At 30.5% G+C, this 18,745-nt stretch overlaps 1 protein-coding gene and 1 long non-coding RNA gene across 2 annotated transcripts; both read left to right on the top strand.

Annotated features, from left to right (window-relative positions):
* Positions 1-2,684: 2,684 nt before the first annotated feature.
* On the top strand, positions 2,685-4,712 carry LOC136271630 (uncharacterized). The gene is made up of 3 exons (XR_010709571.1): positions 2,685-2,791; positions 4,227-4,244; positions 4,519-4,712. It is a non-coding gene; the product is annotated as an uncharacterized lncRNA (long non-coding RNA).
* Positions 4,713-13,010: 8,298 nt separating this feature from the next.
* On the top strand, positions 13,011-18,516 carry LOC105340446 (uncharacterized). The gene is made up of 6 exons (XM_066071892.1): positions 13,011-13,117; positions 14,514-14,531; positions 14,806-15,129; positions 16,122-16,235; positions 16,514-16,589; positions 17,190-18,516. Exons 1-6 carry the CDS (start codon positions 13,063-13,065, stop codon positions 17,665-17,667), a joined length of 1,065 nt encoding a protein of 354 aa, XP_065927964.1. The 5' UTR covers positions 13,011-13,062; the 3' UTR covers positions 17,668-18,516.
* Positions 18,517-18,745: the final 229 nt, after the last annotated feature.

Raw genomic sequence — 18,745 nt, forward strand, 5'->3', positions numbered from 1 at the left:
TGTTAAAGGTTATCACCTCAGTGACGTCATAATGTATAAATGACGTCATGAAGATTGTATTATTTTGATAAATTGATGTTTTGTAGCAAAATATTTGTGTTTGCCAATGGTTTTTCGACTGGGAAACATCGAGCGAAGGCTTGCTCAAGTACCATTTTTTAGTATAATGTGTATAACTATCTGAAGAAAAACATATGTTAAAATCGCACTTGAGCAGACCTGCGCTCTATAATTCCGAATGCAAAATATAGAGCAAAAATGAGAATATTTTCATTTGTTTGTAAATATGCGGGAATAAGGTCATTTAGGTGAAGTCATAGATAAAAAGCGAATGAGCAATGATGACTAAAATCATTATTAAAGTTATAGGCATCCTCTATACAATGATTTGTGAAGATTCGATTTTTATACGATACAATTTAAAAATTGGTTGAAATCGGGGCAGATATTTGACCATTCTGCACATAGTCCTTTGTGAAAAATGGAAGTTCTGTTCTGTGCTTCTGTGATCTGTATATTTTTTAGAGGCAAAAGGTGAGCTCTTTTATTGTCTTCTAAGCAAATTGTTTTGAGAATCTTTCTTTGATGCTTTGATGCTGTAAGTCCACGTCAGCTACCTGTATTTCCTTATATTGAATATGCAAAATGCACGTTAACTTTCGATTTTGATTTTTTTTAAAATACTTTTAAAACATACTTATATTAAACATACGTAGTATACGCTTTTTTTTGCTGGGGAAGTAGGGGGGGGGGGGGCGAGGAAGAATTATTTTCGGGCATATAACCAAGTCCATAAACTAAATTTAATTTTTCTGCAAAAAGGCAAGGTCTTGACAGCTCCAACATTGGATTTTAATAGTAGTATTTACATGTATGTGATCAGAATTTAAAAAAATCTTAAATTGTGAAAAGGTAATATCCTTATCTAAAAAAAAATCCTAAATAAATGATGATATCCTAGTTTTTAAGTTATGTAATACCAGCCTGTGATTATATCTATCTATCTATCTATCTATCTATCTATCTATCTATCTATCTATCTATCTATCTATCTATCTATCTATCTATCTATCTATCTATCTATCTATCTATCTATCTATCTACAATGTATCTATCTATCTATCTATCTATCTATCTATCTGTCTATCTATCTATCTATCTATCTATCTATCTATCTATCTATCTATCTATCTATCTATCTATCTATCTATCTATCTATCTACAATGTATCTATCTATCTATCTGTCTATCTATCTACATGTATATATCTTTCTATCTATCTACATGTACATGTATCTATCTATCTATCTCTCTCTCTCTATCTATCTATATATCTCTTTTTTTCAATCTAGCACGAAGTTGCATGCTATCGTCAGCATCGTTGGTTTATTTTTTAAACATAAAAAAAAACTACTTCTGATCAATTAACAGGAAATTTTATTTCCATTCACATACGGAAATATTTTTCTTGTTTTCATAGCGCTTAAATCTATCAAAATTATTCTTTTACTGACATTAAATGGGGAAACTCTTTCAATTGTCTTTTCAAGGCTTGTTAAAGGAAATGATAAACGAAAAAGCTACTGCCATCAGCAATAGTTTTCATCATAAGTTTTTATTATATTTTAACATAAATTAGACTATTTATGTTCTAATTCAAACAATCTCAACGAACATAAGATACTTACTACCTTTTTCAATCATAGCAACACTGATTATGGGTAAGTGCTCCAAAACTAGCTCATTTAGTTAATAAAATACAGAATTATCGCGTAATCTCTGTAGCGTTCTCTTGAAAAAGAAATTAAATCTGCAACAAAAATCCTCATTTAATGCATATTACTACTTAATAAAATTACTCAAAACATGTAGTCTACTTTGACTGGTATATGAACATTAAAAAGTTTTCCCTTTTTTCATTCCAAAATTACTATGCTGTAAAAAGTACGACTCGGTTTAGAAAAAAATAGGGAAAATTATAATGACTATGAGATGTCTTAGAATTATCTATAAGTGAATTTCTATGGATAATTTGTTCTTGGATTTTTTAAATAGAGAATCTAGATTCTTAAAAATTGGGAACACGTATATTAATTTTACATCTTGCGTACTTAAATTCAAAAGGAAAGATGAATAAAATGTTTTTAACCATTAAAACTCTTTCAATTTTACAGATGATTAAAACGTTACTATGACCAGAAAATGAGAAATGCACACATGTAATGATGATACGCAGAATTCACTTCTTTAAATGTATAATACTACATGTAAAAACACGAAATTGCTGTTTGCATGTATGTCGGTTGCAGTTTTTAGCATTATTTTACAGATTTATATACAGAAATACACAAACTACGTACTATTAAATCTAATAGAATTTTTAAGAAATTAATACTCCTACATTTACAGAAACATGCACTTTCGAAATATTTTTATTTTTAAAATTCTCGCTCCTAACATTAGCTGCTGCAAAGCCGCCTACGCTTGTGGGGGAAATAAGGAAAGCTTTCTTTCATAACAATGAAGAGAATGTATACATGTAGTTTTGCGGTATTCAATATTTATTGTAATTCAGGTACATAAAGTGCGAGAGTTAATCAAATTTCGTGTTGTCAGATGTCTAAATCGAAGTTATATATCCTTGCTTTTTTTTTTTTTAAACTTACTCATAATACCGGAAATGACTTTTCTGTTATTACGTTGGTTATTTTTCCTTGTTCTTAAAATTTGCTGAAAATGAAGACTTTATTCTGTGCAGTTCTGATTTGTATGCCCTTTTCAATGGCAAAAGGTGAGTTCCTTTTTATCGTTATAATAAATTGGTTGAAGAATCATTTTATTTGATGCTTTGATATACGTGTACATGAATCTATAAGCCCACTACAATTACCTATTTTTCTTACTTTGATCATGCAAAATTGATGTAATTTGAATAACACATGCAAATATTTAGCACACGCAGCCTAAGATTTTTTTCTAACGGGGGAGGGGTTATGGGGAATTGCATTTTCTGGCAATTTTTCCTATTGAATTGAATTTGAAACTTCTAGGAACCTGACCATTCCCTCCCCCTACTAGAACGGGGATGTTAACACAAGTATATATAGTCGTCGGCCATACATAAATTTGACCTGTTTTGTAGCCCAACTACTGCAATGAAAAATGTTTTATTATTTTTCTGCCAACAGACAAAAATCAGACGAAAGAATGTACAAAAGATGGTTTGAAACGTTTTAACCAAAATAATAAATTATTTGTTTTATAGCAGCATTTTGCGAAGAAAATTAGGAAGAGACATTTTATTGGTAAAAAATTATATGATACTTTCTGACTGGATTTTTTCTATATTATGAAAAAATGTTAAATAACTTGACACCAGTCTGATATGTATATAGTACTCCTGGAAAATGACCTCTATTGCTCATGCACATCAAAGGTGATTTTTTTTTCATTCAAGCATTAGGTTTCAGGTCTTCGTCATCACCGTTGGTTAATTTATTTACATTCAAATAAACTACTTGAATTAACAGGAAGATATCTTAATAAAAACGACTGATTAAGAATACATGCATGTTTCTTGGTGAACTTTTATTTCAAACGACACACGGAAATTGTGTAAATAACAATTGTTTCCCTTTATTCCTATAGCTGGGATCTGTTTCATATATGGTTACTTTTTTGTATTCAGAATTTTAAGTTTCTTAATCATCTCATCTTTCCCAATAATGCCCACACACACAAATATGTTAAATGGAGTAATGATTGTCAGTTAAAATAAGAATGATTTGAAAATGGTCTTTTATAAAATCAGTAAAAAGGAAATTTAAAAAGAAAAGTTCTTTGAAAACACCAGTAGTTTTCTTCATTATATCAGACTATTTGTTTTAGGTACATGTGTATTCAATGTAGGCATAAGTTTTGTCTTTTAATATTAGTTAGTGGTTGGAAGGTTTTGACTAACGTATTCTTCATCCAACAAATGAAGTCTCAAATTGAAATCATTCACGCCAATTCTTTTTGATGTTTTGTCCATATGTTAATTGGTGATATGAATTGTTTATTATTAAATCTGTGAGAGAGAGAAAGAGAGAGAGAGAGAGAGAGACAATAGACAGACAGACAGACGGAAAGACTTTTGGTCTTATGATTTTTATTTCTCTTGTTAACATTTCTCTCAACTCTTTACTCTTTGTGAATTCATAAAATGGTCTTGTTTTTTATTGCAGGTCAATGTTTAGAAGACAGTAAGCGAATTTTCATCATTAGTTCATTTTTTTCATTGAACAATTAATTATAATGACGTTAAGCTGTAAAAGTCAACATTTTTATTGATTTACAACAATGTATCTATCTTGGTTGGTCAGATTGTTTGTTACGCTAATCTCTAGACATCGGTGTATTATAATGATAATATCATTTCTGCTAACTACACGTTACTTTTAATATTTGTTATTACATGTAGTATTAGTCGACTATTTGTTTTATGTAAAATATGAGTTTATATTTCTTAAATTTCAGATGATTTCAGAAAAGTGAGCAGTTGTGATGGATCGGTCAGGTCTGGATCTTATGTTTTTGTCGATATGAATAAAATAGGCCGCCCGTGTACCTGTACTGTAAACTCACTGTTTGTTGGTGAACTCCTTGTGACATCATATAAAGTAACAACACAGTTGTGTTATTCCAGAGTAATAGTAAACAACACAGTTATTTTTTACTGCAATCAAGTTATATCTTTAACGTTTAAAGTCGGAGTGAACGACACAATTATTATGAAAGCAGAACATATGTCAAAAAACATTACAGATAGATTTACCCAATGTTTGGGGTTTATTCAAAATGGTAATTGTTTACAACTATTATATATTACATTTATTTAGAACAAGAGTTGTATTTTAATGAACCCGCTATTTTCCTTGTAGTTTGATCTCAGGCTGAAATGTTCTTGGCGATAGGTTAGGAAACTCGTTAATGAAAATAATGTCAACAATACAGATAATACTTTGATCATCTAAGCTCATACTTTTTGTTAAAAAGGGTGGTTAATTTTTTCATTACATAAATGATGCAGCGCAGTTTAACAACTCAGCATTTGTTAATAACAAATAATTCTACGTATATCTCGATTCGTATGTGTTCTTTCTCAAATAATGCCATTATTAGATTAATCCTTAAGATCGTTTAACGCGAGTATACGTTTATCATGAACATCGTTTATCCTTTCCTATCCTGTATCAATCCTATCCTATCGTGCGTGAATCCTATCCTATCGTTAATCAGTTATCATGTTGTAAATTTTGTATTTACTGCCATGCGGTAAATTCAAAATTTACAACATGACCCTTGTAAAAAATAACGTTGCGGGTGCTGTACTGTTCTTAACTGTTGTCAGCAAACAAATGAATTTTTAATCTTCTTTATTCTTTTCTATCATCAGTACATCATACAAATACCTCTTTGAATTAAGATCAGTACAGATGCATTCTTGTAATCTAATTATATCTTACAAAAGATTTGAAAGTATTTGACAACTTAAACCGTTATATATGCAAAAAAGATCAAACATCAAATTGTTCTTTGCTCTGTATGTCTTTCCGTCCATCTCCTCTTTTGCAAAAACCGTAAACACAAGACGATATACTCTTTCATTTGCAGTATGACCAATCTCCTGAAATCTGTATGCTGTAACAAACTTTTATTCGTGACGACTTTATTTCCCGATTTTCTTGTTATAAACTGGTATATGTACGCGGTGAGAAATATTAGCAACGGCGAGGCTCTTGCAACCCAAGCGAAGATTTCTCGAACGCGAAAACAGTTTTCAGCATATGTTTGCTTGTTATTGTATTTAAACTACACAACACGGACCAGCACTTGATTTTATACAATGTCATGAAGTTTATTACCTAACCTTACCGTGTTGAAATTCAGATGTGTTGAACTAAACAATTCGTATTGGTTCGTTGGATAACCCACAGTGGAATATAACTCTAATTATGCACATATCAAAAGGAAAAAAAATGTTTTTAAGGTGGACGAGGAGGAAATATAAGTGTAACCTGTGGAACACCAGCCGACTCGACAACAACACAGCTTGTTTTTACAGTTATTACTTCATCTACTTTAGGGTCTAAATTTCCAATGCAGAGCAACATAGGTAAGTTTCTTTTTATTTTTAATAAGTCTGTTTTATAATGAGTCATGATTGAATTCAGCATCACATGTATTATTACTATGTAACATGTTTATGGATGACCCCTTTTTGTACATACATGTATTTTATTGTCATTTAATAAATGAATGACATTATTCATTCTAATAATGTATTCTCTTTTCTGCCTAATTAAGCAACGTTTTTAAAACAAAGGAACATAAAATTCTTATTCCATTTCATTTTAAACGAAGACAAAACAATAATTATTCTGGTTATCAGTTAACAATGAATACATCTAATTGAAAACGAATCAATCATGTGTATAATTTTATGTATTTGTAAACTTTATAAACTGAGCCGAATACAGCACTATTATTATGTTTCAGGTGTTATTGCATTGTCTGCAGCTGGAGGAATCGTTTTACTTGTCTCTATTGTAGTGTTCAGCTTTGTCATGCTTAGGTATATTCTCCATTATGTGATAAAAATAATTTTGATGTGTATTGTCTTTGATATGCAACGTATAAAACTTTGCAATAGTATTTTGAAACTAAACGAAAATGTGATATAATTAGAATAAAACTGAACAAATATTTCTTTTTGAGATATATTTTCTTGTTGTCATTTGTACATTTTCTCTTTTAACCTTTAGAAGAAAGAATCGAAAAAAAAAAGCTAAATCTCCGGAGGTGGACGCATCACTTTCGTATATGGTTTTTGACAGCAGAAATAAACTATCAGACAACCATTTATACGACACCTGTCAAACTGTGGAGGATGTGGAGTTAAATGTAACATCAAACAGAACCAAGAAACTGTTTCATCACAGCATACAGCTTTAAACACTATGCACAGAATCGGCACAGACTATGATGTACCATTGAGTGACAAGCCTGTAGATAAGGATACATCGTCAATGTGCTTGTATGAAGCTCCTTACACCAATCGTTTGAAACATGATTCGTCACCAATGCCCCTTTATGCGGTTCCAAACAACAGTTTTATTAAACGTGGCCCATTGCCAACGCTTATGAATGCTGCCATTAATGTGTCCATCAATTCAAAACCGGAGTAGTTAATGATCACTAATATAACAATGCGAAAAAGCCCGCCTCATATTAGTAGAAAAATGAACAAGTTTTCCTTTTAGAGTTGATCGGCATTAGTTAAATTTGCCGGATACCTCATATGGACACAACTGTGATCGGCTGAAGCCGATCACAAAAATTCAACAATACACGACGTCCATATACAAACTTATTCCATATTACTAAATAAAACATTTAGGTGATTAATTATGTCAAAACTATAAAGAGAAGTACAAAACACTTATGAAACAAGTCTGCATATATAGTTATATTATCAAAATCACCATAAATAAAAAATAGCATTGCTGTAATGTTACATGTATTTAACAGTGGTTTTAATTAAAAAACCATCGTTTAACTCTGTTTGAAATTAAATCTTTTGATCCACTAACATGCCATCGCTACACAAAGGCGGATCAAAGGACCTAATTTTATTAATATTCCCATCGACTTCGAAATAAATTTGCTTTATTCCGATCAAATTAAGAAATATTGGTTATTGGACGATAATTAAAGGAACTACATTTGGAAAGCGATTATACCAACGGTCTGATTTGTGCGTTAGCTTTTAATCCTTTTAAAGTATAGACCTTGATAGTTGCATACATGTTCTATGATTGGTCATAGTTTACACACATATCACTAGATAAAGGTTACAAAAAAGATCGCAATCATTTGTTATACTATTTATGACAACTTTTACGTAGGCACAATTTAATTTTGAATGTTCTGTAAATCATTCTTTAAATATTGAATCGACAAACAATGATATCCATAAATAGTCGGCAATTTAATTATCACATTACACGCAAGGAGAGATTTTGTAACCAGAAACAAAACATCAAATCTGACATTAAAATGAAATATGAGGAATTTGTTCTGCTGTGTTATCTTTTTCAGAAAAATCAATTTTACCCGCAGAAATACAGAAATATCAACAATGCTTATGTGTTCCTTTAACTGTTTACACTTGTACGCTAAAAAGTATACTCAGCTTGAACCTTTTCGTTATATAATATTTTCTTATAAATTAATAGTATTATGATATCACTAGATAATGAAACAAACTGCCATGTGTTATGTTATCTGTTATTTTTATGTATCTAGCTGTTGTACTTATTTTTGATTTTAATTTTAACTATATATCATTGCCATTAAAGTCAGAGTGTACAATGTTAATGGTTATCTCAATCTTTTGAAAAATTTTCTCAAAGAAGTAAAAACCGGTGTTATGAATCGGTGTGATATTAAACAGAAAGGAAAGTAAAAAAAAATAATCTATTTATCTCAATAAAGTAGTGTACATGTAAATTATTACTTGTGTCGTGATATTTTGAAAAATAAACAACGTAATTAAGCTTTAATGAACGTTCGAACTTGGAAATAGCATATTATATTACTGGAGGCTGACATGTCAGATGTAGAACTCTTCTGTATTATAACAAAAAAATATAATTATTTTGACGTCACACCATCTATTCCGGTTAGGTTTCCATATACAATGTACACAGCGTTTAGGTTCACACGCCAATTTTAGGAATAAATACATGTATGCATAAATATATGCATTTAATAAATGAATGACAGCTCATACTCAGCAATCATTTAAAGTTGAAAATGACCTCGAGTAAATTATTATTCTACGTCAAGTGCTTCGCTAACTGAATACCTATGTTATAAGTGTAATTGAGATGTTTAAAATACATTCGCGAAAGTCTGAATTACCATGTCGAAAAAACGACGACAGACATTTTCTACGATATTTGGCATCTGTTGACAATTTCCACAATTACGCGGAGATTTCTCCGATACTAAACTCCGCTCTTAGATTTCAACTAACATGTTCCATTTGAAGTTAGTTTGTCATTAAGTGGAAAGTCAAAGGAAAAAGAACGATCTTAAATAGATATTGTTTCAAATTTTCGAGAACTTGTCATTTTAAGCGAATATCATGATTTACTAATACTGATGCTATGTTGATAAGACAAACCAGAATAGATGGCGTGACGTCATAGATTTAAGTTCAATAGCAGCTCGCATAGCGGCGGGAAATTGAAATTAAGCGATTGATTTTCTTTATTTATTCATTGTCCCGTGGTTTTCATTGAAAATAAATACAATTTACAATTAAAGTAGATGATAATTAATTGATTTATTGTACAAGATATTTTAAGTTTTCATTCCCCTTGAGGCACATATTAAAAATCGAAAACATAAATGTTAATGCTTCAAATCAAGTTATTCTCTACCGAAAGAGACAAGGTGGTACAGAGGGAATGAAAAACGGTCGCAGACGGGTTATGAACTAAACGCGACTGCGGTTCGTTAAAAAACAACATAATTTCACTTCTCTATATTGATTGAATAGATTATTTATTTTACAGAACTAGATTTTATGTAAAGTCAAAGTAAAATGTTGATATCTCTCAACTCATTCATATTTCACACAATTTTCAACGTCAAACTGCATATGTTAACAATATTTATGATTCATTAGACCTTACTAGGACAAAAAAATCAAGAAAGCTCGTTTAATCCAACGATACGCAAATTTTACTTATTAGTTGTATATAAAAAGAACCATGAAATTGTAGTTATAATGTCGGTGCAGTTTTTAGCATCATTTTACAGATTGATATACTGTGAAACACAAATTACAAGTAAATATCCAAGAATTTCCTTTCAAACATTAGCCGCTGCAAAGCAGCCTCCGCTTATGGGATAATAACAGTTTCCTTTCATAACAATGACGAGTATGTATACATGAAGTTGCGCGGTTTTCAATAGTTATTGATATTCACCCACGTAAAGTAGCAAGAGGAAATTCAATATTTTTATATGTTTTACAGATCACTTAAACCTATAAAATACCTGATATAAATGTTTTGCTATTTTTTTTCAACGACTTCAGACAACAGCAAAAAAAAATTAAAAAATATATGTAGTACATGTAACATTAAGAGACGCCTCAACTTTACGCATGAGTAACATACAATACATGTATATAGTTTGAATGAAATATAATTGCTTTGAATACCACACATGTTCAAAATTAAAACCGGTTAAGCAAATTAATTTTGTTTTTCAAATGAATATTCATTTTGAAATTGATTTAGAAAACTTTTTTTATTGTCAGATGTCTAAAGCAAAATCAAATTATTAATCGGTTATTCTTCCTTATTCTTCAAAGGACTATGCATTTATGCATTTTTTGCCCCCAAAATCAAAGTTTTAGAAAGAGTTTCAAAAATAAAGTGAAAGATAGTTAAAATCATATTAAAAGTAAAGGTGTAAAAGGTTATCACCACAGTGACGTCACAATGTATAAATTACGTCATGAAGATTGTATTATTTTGATAAATTGATGTTTTGTAGCAAAATATTTGTGTTTGCCGATGGTTTTTCGACTGGGAAACATCGAGCGAAGGCTTGCTCAAGTACCATTTTTTAGTATAATGTGTATAACTATCTGAAGAAAAACATATGTTAAAATCGCACTTGAGCAGACCTGCGCTCTATACTTCCGAATGCAAAATATAGAGCAAAAATGAGAATATTTTTATTTGTTTGTAAATTTGCGGGAATTAGGTCATTTAGGTGAAGTCATAGATAAAAAGCGAATGAGCAATGATGACTAAAATCATTATTAAAGTTATAGGCATCCTCTATTCAATGATTTGTGAAGATTTGATTTTTATACGATATAATTCAAAAATTGGTTGAAATCGGGGCAGATATTAGACCATTCTGCACATAGACCTTTGTGAAAAATGGAGGCTCTGTTCTGTGCTTCTGTGATCTGTATATTTTTTTTAGTGGCAAAAGGTGAGCTCTTTTATTGTCTTCTCAGCAAATTGTTTTAAGAATCTTTCTTTGATGCTTTGATGCTCTAAGTCCACGTCAGCTACCTGTATTTCCTTATATTGAATATGCAAAATGCACGTTAACTTTCGATTTTGATTTTTTTTAAATTCTTTTAAAACATACTTATATTAAACATACGTAGTATACGCTTTTTTGCTGGGGAAGTAGGGGGGGGGGCGAGGATAAATTATTTTCGGGCATATAACCAAGTCCATAAACTAAATTTAATTTTTCTGCAAAAAGGCAAGGTCTTGACAGCTCCAACATGGGATTTTAATAGTAGTATTTACATGTATGTGACCAGAATTTAAAAAAATCTAAAATTGTGAAAAGGTAATATCCTTATCTAAAAAAAATCCTAAATAAATGATGATATCCTAGTTTTTAAGTTATGTAATACCAGCCTGTGATTATATCTATCTATCGATCGATCGATCGATCTATCTATCTATCTATCTATCTATCTATCTATCTATCTATCTATCTATCTATCTATCTATCTATCTATCTATCTATCTATCTATCTATCTATCTATCTATCTATCTATCTATCTATCTATCTATTCTTTTTCAATCTAGCACGAAGTTGCATCCTATCGTCAGCATCGTTGGTTTATTTTTTAAACATAAAAAACTACTTCTGATCAATGAACAGGAAATTTTATTTCCATTCAAATACGGATATATTTTTCTTGTTTTCATAGCGCTTAAATCTATCAAAATTATTCTTTCACTGACATTAAAATGGGGAAACTCTTTCAATTGTCTTTTTAAGGCTTGTTAAAGGAAATGATAAACGAAAAAGCTACTGCCATCAGCAATTGTTTTCATCATAAGTTTTTATTATATTTTAACATAAATTAGACTATTTATGTTCTAATTCAAACAATCTCAACGAACATAAAATACTTACTACCTTTTTCAATCATAGCAACACTGATTATGGGTAAGTGCTCCAAAACTAGCGCATTTAGTCAATAAAATACAAAATTATCGCGTAATCTCTGTCGCGTTCTCTTGAAAAAGAACTTAAATCTGCAACAAAAATCATCATTTAATGCATATTACTACTTAATAAAATTACTCAAAACATGTAGTCTACTTTGACTGGTATATGAACATTGAAAATTTTTCCCATTTTTCATTCCAAAATTACTATGCTGTAAAAACTACGACTCGGTTTAGAAAAAACTAGGGAAAATTATAATGACTATGAGATGTCTTAGAATTATCTATAAGTGAATTTCTATGGATCATTTGTTCTTGGATTTTTTAAATAGAGAATCTAAATTCTAAAAAATTGGGAAGACGTATATTAATTTTACAGCTTGCGTACTTAAATTCAATAGGAAAGATGAATAAAATGTTTTTAACCATTAAAACTCTTTCAATTTTACAAATGATTAAAACGTTACTATGACCAGAAAATGAGAAATGCACACATGTAATGATGATACGCAGAATTCACTTCTTTAAATGTATAATGCTACAAGTAAAAACACGAAATTGCTGTTTGCATGTATGTCGGTTGCAGTTTTTAGCATTATTTTACAGATTTATATACAGAAATACACAAACTACGTAGTATTAAATCTAGAAGAATTTTTAAGAAATTAATACTCCTACATTTACAGAAACATGCACTTTCGAAATATTTTTATTTTTAAAATTCTCGCTCCTAACATTCGCTGCTGCAAAGCAGCCTACGCTTGTGGGGGAAATAAGGAAAGCTTCCTTTCATAACAATGAAGAGAATGTATAAATGTAGTTTCGCGGTATTCAATATTTATTGTAATTCAGGTACATAAAGTGCGAGAGTTAATCAAATTTCGTGTTGTCAGATGTCTAAATCGAAGTTATATATCCTTGCTTTTTTAAAAACTTACTCATAATACCGGAAATGACTTTTCTGTTATTACGTTGGTTATTTTTCCTTGTTCTTAAAATTTGCTGAAAATGAAGACTTTATTCTGTGCAGTTCTGATTTGTATGCCCTTTTCAATGGCAAAAGGTGAGTTCCTTTTTATCGTTTTAATAAATTGGTTGAAGAATCATTTTATTTGATGCTTTGATATAAGTGTACATGTATCTATAAGCCCACTACAATTACCTGTTTTTCTTACTTTGATCATGCAAAATTTATGTAATTTGAATAACACATGCAAATATTTAGCACACGCAGCCTAAGATTTTTTTCTAACGGGGGAGGGGTTATGGGGAATCGCATTTTCTAGCAATTTTACGTATTGAATTGATCATGAATTTGAAACTTCTAGGAACCTGACCATTCCCTCCCCCTACTAGAACCGGGCATGTTAACACAAGTATATATAGTCGTCGGCCATACATAAGTTTGACCTGTTTTGTAGCCCAACTACTGCAATGAAAAATGTTTTATTATTTTTCTGCAAACAGACAAAAAACAGACGAAAGAATGTAGAAAAGATGGTTTAAAACGTTTTAACCAAAATAATAAATTATTTGTTTATAGCAGCATTTTGCGAAGAAAATTAGGAAGAGACATTTTATTGGTAAAAAATTATATGATACTTTCTGACTGGTGTTTTTCTTTATCATGAAAAAATATTAAATAACTTGACACCAGTCTGATATGTATATATTACTCCTGGAAAATGACCTCTATTGCACATGCACATCAAAACTGAATATTTTTTTTTCATTCAAGCATTTAGTTTCAGGTCTTCGTCATTACCGTTGGTGTATTTATTTACATTCAAATAAACTACTTAAATTAACAGGAAGATATCTTAATAAAAACGACTGATTACGAATACATGCTTGTCACTTGATGAACTTTTATTTCAAACGACACACGGAAATTGTTTAAATAATAAAAAAAAAGTTCCCTTTATTCCTATAGCTGGGATCTGTTTCATATTTGGTTGCTCTTTTGTATTCAGAATTTTAAGTTTCGTTATTAGCTCAACGTTCCCAATAATGCCCACTGATCCACAAACACACATGTTAAATGGTGTCATAATTATCAGTTAAACTGATAATGATTTGAAAAGGGGAAATTCTATTTAATTAATGGTTTTTATGAGGTCAGTAAAAGGGAAATTTGAAAAGAAAAGTCCTTTGATATCACCAGTAGTTTCTCGATATTTTGATTATACATATATCAGACTATATTTTTAGGTACATGTGTATTCAATGTAGGTGGTAAGAAGGTTTTGACTTAAGTATTCTTCATCCAACAAATGAAGTTTCAAATTGAAATCATTCATGCTGTTTTGTTCATATGGTAATTGGTGATATGAATTGTTCATTATTAAATCTGAGAGAGAGACAGACAGACTTTTGATCTTACGATTTTTATTTCTCGTGTTAACATTTCTCTCCTGACTTTTTGAAAATTCATGAAATGTTCTTGTTTTTTACTGCAGGTCAATGTTTAGATGACAGTAAGCTAATTTTCATCATTAATTAATTTCTTTCATAGAACAATTAATTATAATGACGTTAAGCTGTAAAAGTTAATATTTTTATTGAATAACAAAATGTATCTATCTTTGTTGGTCAGATTGTTTGTTACGCTACTCTCTAGACATCGATATATTATGATGAGAATATCATTTCTGCTAACTACACGCCACTTTTAATATTTGTTATTACATGTAGTATTATTCGACTATTTGTTTTATGTAAAATATGAGTTTATATATCTTAAATTTCTAGATGATTTCAGAACAGTGAGCAGTTGTGATGGATCGTCGAGGTCTGGATCTAATGTTTTTGTCGATATGAATAAGATAGGCCGCCGATGTACCTGTACTGTACACTCACTGTTTGTTGGTGAACTCCTTGTGACATCATATAAAGTAACAACACAGTTGTGTTATACCAGAGTAATAGTAAACAACACAGTTGTTTTTTACTGCAATCAAATTACAACTTCTACGTTTAAAGTCGGAGTGAACGACAAACTTATTGTAAGGGCAGAATATATGGCAGGGAACAATAAAGATGGCTTTAAACAATGTGTTGGATTCAGTGAAAACGGTAATTTTATACAATTTTCTGTTTATGAATAAATTAAATTTTAGTTTAGAAATGACATGTCCAGGTAGTTAAAATTTATTGGAAAGAAGAACCATTCGTTGGTAGTTTTAATACAATATATATTCGAAAAAATGTCAAGTTAGTGGACTTTTAAGTATCGCCTCGGCACAATGCAGAAAGAAGAATGAATGATTGCAACAAAATAAATGTACCAAATGTAAGAATATACAAATATATATTTATACAAATAAAATTTAATTGTGTCACATGCAAACTATTTTTAAATAGGTAGTTCAGTATTTGGTTTATCGAACGAAAAACACAAAGATAACCATGACAAACGTAACGACTACTTTTATCAACTGGTTGTCAGTACATGTAAAACAAATATGCCTCCACTACTAAAATCTTTGTTATAGAAATGGAGCAATTCATGATGTGTTACATCGTTGGTTAAAATATTAAATAATCCAATTGAAATTTTATTTTTTCTTCATTTTATTTCTATCATTAATACATGCCATACATGTATAGATACTTTTTGCGTTAAGATCATAAAATATTTTTATACTCTTATATCTGATACGGGATAAGAAAGTATTATTAAAGTATTTGGCAACATATTCAAATGCCATACATGTATATGCAAGAAAGTTCGAAAATTTAAAGAAGTGTTCTTTGTTCAGTGTGCCTTCTCCTCTATCTCACCTGTATACTGTAAACAAAATTTCATATGCGACTACTTTATTTGCAATTTATATGTAATATACTGGTCCGTTTACGTTCCTTTCGCGAAAATTTCTCTCACGCGAATAAAAATTGGTTTACAGCATTTGTCTGTTATTTTACAGATTATGATAACTGACCAACACGGATCAGTTCTTGATATGATAGATTATATCACAACCTTGCCAAGATTTCTAAATCTTCAAATTTGGCAATTAAATATAATCTTTCACAATTTGAAAGGTAAAATATTGATGTGTTTTTAGGTGGACGAGGAGGAACTTTAAGTGTAACTTGTGGAACACCATCTGACACGGCAACAACAGCAACATTTTATACAATCACCACTTCATCAACTCTAACTTACTCATCCACTCTACGTAAGTTTTTTCAGAAACACTTATTTAATATTTTCATAATTTGCCAAAGGAACCGCACTCGCAGAATTAAAACAGCACTCTTTTGTTTCTTTTTGAATGAAGACAGAACAAATGATAATTGGATCTACTTATCAGTTAACAAAGAATACGTTAGCTCTCAGTCAGTTTATTTCTTAAAACGACATTTTAACTAATTATAATGGAAAACTAACTAATCTTGTATTATATTTTATGTGTTTGTTTATGAAACTGAGCCAAATTAAATCAATATGCTTCAGATGTTATCCCATTGTCTGCAGCTGGAGGCATTGTTTTATCTGTCTTTCTGGTAGCGTGCAGCTTTATCATGCTTAGGTATGTACTTAACTATGTAACAAAACAAGATATTTATGAGCCAATGCTCACTAGTGATACCCCCGCTCTGATGTGAACATACAAAATAAGCAAATTCGAAATTTAAGAGGAAGTTGATATCGAATTCTTTTTTTTTAAAAATCCTACCATATGGCATGTGTTAAAATTGTTGCTGAGTAATCGTTGACAAAAAGTTAAAAATAAACAAAATCGTCAATTAACAGAAATTTGGCGTCTGATTGAAATAACAATGTATCCTACCATATAAAATATCTTTTTAAAAAGTGTATGCTAAAATTCTGAGAATCTTCGATTGAAAGTTGCTTGGGAAAAAGTGACAGAAGTTTTGTTACGGACAGACAGACGGACACGAAGACTTACACACAAGGGTAAAACAATATACCCACTTCTTCTTCGATTCAGAAGTATACATAGTTTTAATTCATGTACATAATACCCTTGATACGCAACGTACAAAACTTAATTTGCCAGATAATATTTGAAAAAAAATGTGGTAAAATATTAATAAGGCTTTGCTAGTATTTTATCTAGATAGTTTTTGCATGTTGTTATTTGTACATTTTCTGTTATAAACTTTAGACGAAGGAATCGAAAAAATAAAGCGGTATCTCCGGTTGTGCAATTAACGCTCTCGTATAAGGTTTTTGACAGCAGCAATGAACTACCAGACAACCCTTTGTATAACACCCGTCAAACTGAAGAGGAAGTTGACTTACATGCTACATCGAAACAGAACCAAGAAAATGCTTCACCTCAGCAGAAAGCTTTAAACACTATGCGTCAAATCGACCCGGATTATGACGTACCATCGAATAACAAGCCTATAGATCAGTATGCATCGTCAATGTCATCCTATGAAGTTCTGAACACTGGATCTATTAAACGTGATTTATCACCATCGCCCCTTTATGCTGTTCCAAACAACATATTTATAAACCGTGGTCTATCACCAACACCCATATATGCTGTTCCGCAAAAGGACCACGAACGCTTCCTTGAGGTCAAAGATGGAGACGTAAATAATCAATATTATAGCACTGCAAAAAATCCGGTCTAATAAGAAAGATTGAAAATGGAACCAAAATGAAAACAAACTCGTTCCATAGTACAAATTTGACAAAAAGGCGTTTTATCATGTCGAAACTACGAAAGGTAGTAAAAAACACTTATGAAACAAGTTTGCATAATTACATGTATATACATATATCAACTAAAGCACCCTACTAGATTTAAAAAAAAAAAGCATTGCTGTAATGTTACTGAACAGTGGTTTTAAAACACTATCGACTTTGATATGTATTTCATTCTTTCTAAACAATAACAGAAGACAGCTTATGTATTGAACGATAAAGGGGCATACATTTTGAATGCGATTATGTCTTGACACGATTTATGCATTAATGTTTAATCCTTTTACAGCAGAGACCCTGCAATTCGCACCCATTGACATGTATAAGGTTGTTCACAGTTTGTACAATAACATTCAGTTATATTTGTTAATAATTTTAACACCATATTTATACATATTCGTTCGCAATTGTTCAGTTATATGTTCCTAACATCAATGTGTTAACAAGAATGCTAGTATGGATATACCAAATAACCTTAAAAATGTTATACAAAATATCGAAATTTTTTTTTAATTGTTAACTTTGAACTAGGGACAATCATAGGTCGAATGATTTATCACTGCTGGATCGAGAGGCTACGATGTAAAAAAACATAATTGGCTATTATATATGACAAGGAGAGTTTTCTAAAATAATTAAATATGATTGAAATTTTCTCTGCTGTTTTTAATTTCTAAAATGATTAATTTTAACCGCAGCATCAGCATCAGATTTTGATGTGCTTCCTAGCTGTAACCCCGCGCCTTTAATATTTAATAAAAAGAATACCTTTACTATCCCAGCTTGAATTTTTTGTTTTCTATATACTATTTATAAAAAAGGGTGTTTAATATCACCCTAATGATAAAACAATACTAATCGTTTCTTTGTCGATGCGGTATTATTTGAATCTTTTTATAAAAGTATATGTTAATATTAATGTTAATAAAGTCAGAAAGTACTATTCTAATTTTTTTTTCCATTTTAGGAAATTTTCTCACAGAACTAATTTTAAAAACTTGTATT

The sequence above is a fragment of the Magallana gigas genome, chromosome 9 (assembly GCF_963853765.1).
Source record: "Magallana gigas chromosome 9, xbMagGiga1.1, whole genome shotgun sequence".
Lineage (NCBI taxonomy): Eukaryota > Metazoa > Mollusca > Bivalvia > Ostreida > Ostreidae > Magallana > Magallana gigas.

Bases quoted from the DNA above. Each gene is read 5' to 3' on its own strand.
- LOC105340446 (XM_066071892.1), top strand. From the start codon at position 13,063: ATGAAGACTTTATTCTGTGCAGTTCTGATTTGTATGCCCTTTTCAATG. The intron at 15,130-16,121 runs GTAATTTTATAC...ATGTGTTTTTAG, and splicing joins TGTTGGATTCAGTGAAAACG to GTGGACGAGGAGGAACTTTA. The intron at 16,590-17,189 runs GTATGTACTTAA...TATAAACTTTAG, and splicing joins TGCAGCTTTATCATGCTTAG to ACGAAGGAATCGAAAAAATA.